General features: G+C 40.3%; 1 protein-coding gene across 1 annotated transcript in view; it reads right to left on the bottom strand.

The window, feature by feature from the left end:
- Positions 1-3,435: 3,435 nt before the first annotated feature.
- The window catches only part of cnir (cornichon-like protein), a 3,759-nt gene continuing 3,124 nt past the window's right edge, over positions 3,436-4,070 (bottom strand). Inside the window, exons 3-4 of the mRNA XM_018506073.1 lie at positions 3,744-3,997; positions 3,436-3,630 (exon numbers count right to left, since the gene is read on the bottom strand). Of these exons, the coding sequence (XP_018361575.1) occupies positions 3,567-3,630; positions 3,744-3,997 (318 nt within the window). The 3' untranslated portion in view covers positions 3,436-3,566. The remainder of the gene's footprint in view (positions 3,631-3,743; positions 3,998-4,070) is intronic.

Genomic DNA, 4,070 nt, shown 5'->3' with positions numbered 1-4,070 from the left:
GGCGGCGACGGCTTCGACGACGACGACGACGACTCCGACTCCGACGGCGACGACGTCGACGACATAAGCCTCATTGAGATTTCAAGCATTAGGAGCACCTGGATTACCGTGTTTTGGTCGCCGCTGCTGGTACCAAGGCGAGGGCGACTGTCGCCGTCGTCGTCGTCGCGTTGAGCACACCTCGCGCGTATAAATACACAGGTGTATCTTAAGGACGTGCGCTCGACGCGTCCCCGGGAAATCTGCGAAGGACCTCGAACGTCGAACCCAATCACTCGCGAGCCGAGTCACGGGTTCAGCCGGGTCGTCGCGACTGGACGAAGGTCATCCACGGAGACATTTCATCGACGAGGAGGAGCGTGCCGTGACGACGATTGTTCGGAGCACGAATCGGGTGTCCTTAACCGAACGCGCGCGCGCGCGCGCGCACACACATTACACAAACCACACGCGCACACACACGACAGGACTCGTCGAGAGAGAATGACGGGACAACGACGATTGAAAACGCGACTATAAGTCACCGACTCTCCGCACGTGTGGTTGGATGTAGCAAGCACTCTCAACAGTCTCAACGCTACTCTCACGCTCAACCGCCCGCTTACTCGTCGACCTCGTCCGCCTCGTCGTTGATCCGGCACGGCCGCTTGCTCCGTTTTCAGCAGCATCGTCATCCTCCTTCCGCGCCGAGTATCGCGCCGCACGCCAACGGCCAAAGACAAGCACCGACAGCACTGGACAGCACCGCGCCGTCCGCGCACTGTCAACACCAGGAGGCGCTCTACCGGGAAGACGGCCGCGCGCGACCACCGTTTACGCTTCAAAATTCATTTCCACGCCGTGACGATTCACGATTCACGATGTGACGTCGAAGAGATTCATCATTAGTAATTTCTCGCGACTTAACATCCTTAAATTACAGCGATTTCGTCCGATTAACATTAATTTATGTGATTAATTCAAGTGGCAGAATTGCTGGAAAGATCATTTTTAGCTGTATAATTCATTGTCCCTGATCTAATCGATGGTTCTAGTTTGCGTTCTAATTTCCTTGAAACAGCAAAAAATTAATTTTATGCGTGTCAACAAAATTATGTATAGGACCTCTTCTTTTCAGCCTTGCATTCATCTTTTTTTTTCTCCAAGGTAGAAAACAAAAAAAGAAGGATGAACCATGCAAAAAGTAATTCAGCTGAAAAGAACAGAGCTTTATAGATATTATTTGACAAAGTAGAGTTCAAGAGTTTATCTCGGAGTCACTCTCAGCTTCTCTTGAAAACTGATCGAATCGGCTTTTTATTTCTTAATTTCTCAATTTTAGTTAAAATAAGCCAAATGTGGTTTATAGTCTTAATTATGAAATTAAAAAGTTTTTTTTCTCTTTCCGAGAAAAAATTCTTCAAAACTAAACTCATTATCCTAAATACCATCCTAATAAGCAAGAAACATTTTGGAATATTTCAATAACATTGCAACAACATTTCAGTAACATTGCAGCAATAATTGTTACAACGTTGTAACATTGCAACGTTTCGAAATGTTTCTTGCTTACTGGGATTACAATAACATTGCAGTAATATTACTGCAAGCTTCTACATATATGCTGTATGAGAAGCGACTGTGATTCTTTTCTCTGCTTTTTAAATTACAATGTGTGTTTCTATATTTAAAAAAGAAATCTCTTTCTTCACTTTCATCTTCTGGAATTTTTTCAATTTTTCCACCGTAAAAGGACGTGATTATCATTATAATATCGCTCTCTCGTGTCTCTTCCACTCTTCTCGCACAAAGTGATTGCGGCGAGAAGACACGAAAGGCTGTGTACGCGAGAAAGGCGGTGAAAGAGATTGACCAACGAGCGTTAACGAGGGCGCGAAGAGCGTCGAGAATTAACGACACCGGGGGGGATGGGGGCTGCGCGACCCTCTTCGATTATTATCCCCTCGGATACATACGCGCGGGGATCGATTTGCGGTTCTCCGTTCCGCAAATTCCGGAATCCCGCCGCGCGGGGCCTCGTAGCGCATCGATTTTGCATTAGTTCCGAGCAATTTGCACGACGCAACGACGTGGCGATGAGAATTAAATGGGTTTCCAACGGCTCGGATGATAGACTCTGCCCGACCGAGGGTTCTAGATTTTTCGGAAAATACGAGATAAAAAAAGATCTATACACGACGCATACATATATATGTCTTATGTTCGTTTCTATCAATGTAGTTTAATTTTAAGTTCGGTTCAACTAGTAACGTTTTCGATCGTAGCGCGTTTAGAACGAACTGGGTTGAATTAATTTAACGATGTTACATACTCTATTATTGATAGAGAATATAACATCAACCAATGATAGAGCATGTGACATCGACCTCCTAGGTCGGTTCAAATCCACTACATTAAAAAACGCTGTAACTCTTTTATCTTCTTCTGATTTTAAGAATTAGAAAAAAACGAAAATTAAGTTAAACCGAGATTAAAGTTAATCTACATTGGTGGAAACGGGCGTTAGGGTGCATTCCGTTTCACGCATGATGTGCATGATGGATCATTTTACTCTTCATTAATATTCGGCGAACAAGGATAAAATGATACATCAAGCGTGAAACGGAACGCACTCCTACGCGATAACTATGTAGATTCCGCTTTGAATTCGATCTAAAAATAAGCGTGCCCTTCCACAATAAAAAGAGGATGGACTAATCACCTACACCGCACCCATTAAATCGATCCAATCTCATCCAACTGCCATTAAATTTAAGTCAACTTGACTTAGCAAACATGTGAAATAGAACGGCAATGACAGTGACGACAATGAGGTGACGTTCCCGTGTATTCTCCTCCTTTGTGTCTGCAATAGCGTCTCTTATCACCAACTTGGGATTCATTTCAACGACAGTTGATAAGAAAAATCGTGCGATATAACGATTAAGAAATCGCAGGTCGCGGCCCTCCTAAAAAATATTTGTTGCGCATTATCGCATTTGAAGGAAACAAGGAGAAAGGGGAAACTTCAATGGGTTGCATTCCCGTATTCGGATTAAGATATAATGAAATGTAATATTAAAATATTACGATTGTATTATTACTCTTAAACACACAATCCCTACTATGATACAGACATTCACTCTTACATCGTTTACGACTAGAAACTCAAGATTGTTCGCATACGCAAATGGACGTGATGATATATTAGGTATTCGTTTGATATCTATACAGTTCCCATTTATTTTATTAGGCCTTAGCGCGAATAATAGTTTCAGGCCTTGAAATCAAAAATATTATCAAAAGCATTAAGTAGACGAGTGGAAAATATTTATCAGAAATTGTTATCTTGAAATAAATTGGATAGCAGTTATTTGAGAGCAATACACGTATTCATCTAAATACTTAAATAAAAATAATTCTTTAAATAATGGGAAAAGCACTTCATAAAACAACACTTAGTGTTTAAAGAACGTGATGTGCCGTGTAAATATAGTGGAAGTAAAAAATTCTTATATCATTAGAATATAAGATAACGTAAACATAATATATATAAAAAAGGTTTCTTTGCCTTAATTTCAGTATGTTTACAAATCTATTATGTCGTCGTTTCTATTGATCGGGTCTCCCTTGAGCAACGCCACAATCATGCTAAAGAGTAAAAAAAAGAACAAATATTTTTCATTTCTTACTCACTATATGTAAAAATATGTATTTTCCATATTTCTTTTACTATATATAAATTGTATTTATGTAATACTTACCAATAAAGATAAATGAAAAAGAATACAATACAATATCCAAGATGAATCATGCAATCACGTGTATATCTCTTCAGCTTGCTGCGATTGTGAATCTCTGTGGGATCGTAAACTCCCATATTACCACTAGGAACGCTAAAGTACTCGTAAAACAACCAAATTGACATCGGTATGTTCATCAGCGTTAATATAAACTGTCCGTGTATCAATAAAAGAAATACCACAAACGTATGTCCTATTAACTTTGGCAAAACTCCCTGCAAATGAAAATTAATGATGAATAATTTACATTATATTTACATATATATATATATATATGTATGTATGTGT

This window comes from Trachymyrmex cornetzi, unplaced genomic scaffold (assembly GCF_001594075.2).
Source record: "Trachymyrmex cornetzi isolate Tcor2-1 unplaced genomic scaffold, Tcor1.1 scaffold223, whole genome shotgun sequence".
Classification (NCBI taxonomy): domain Eukaryota; kingdom Metazoa; phylum Arthropoda; class Insecta; order Hymenoptera; family Formicidae; genus Trachymyrmex; species Trachymyrmex cornetzi.
Note: the sequence above shows the minus strand (reverse complement) of the source record. Positions and strands in the feature narration are given on the sequence as shown.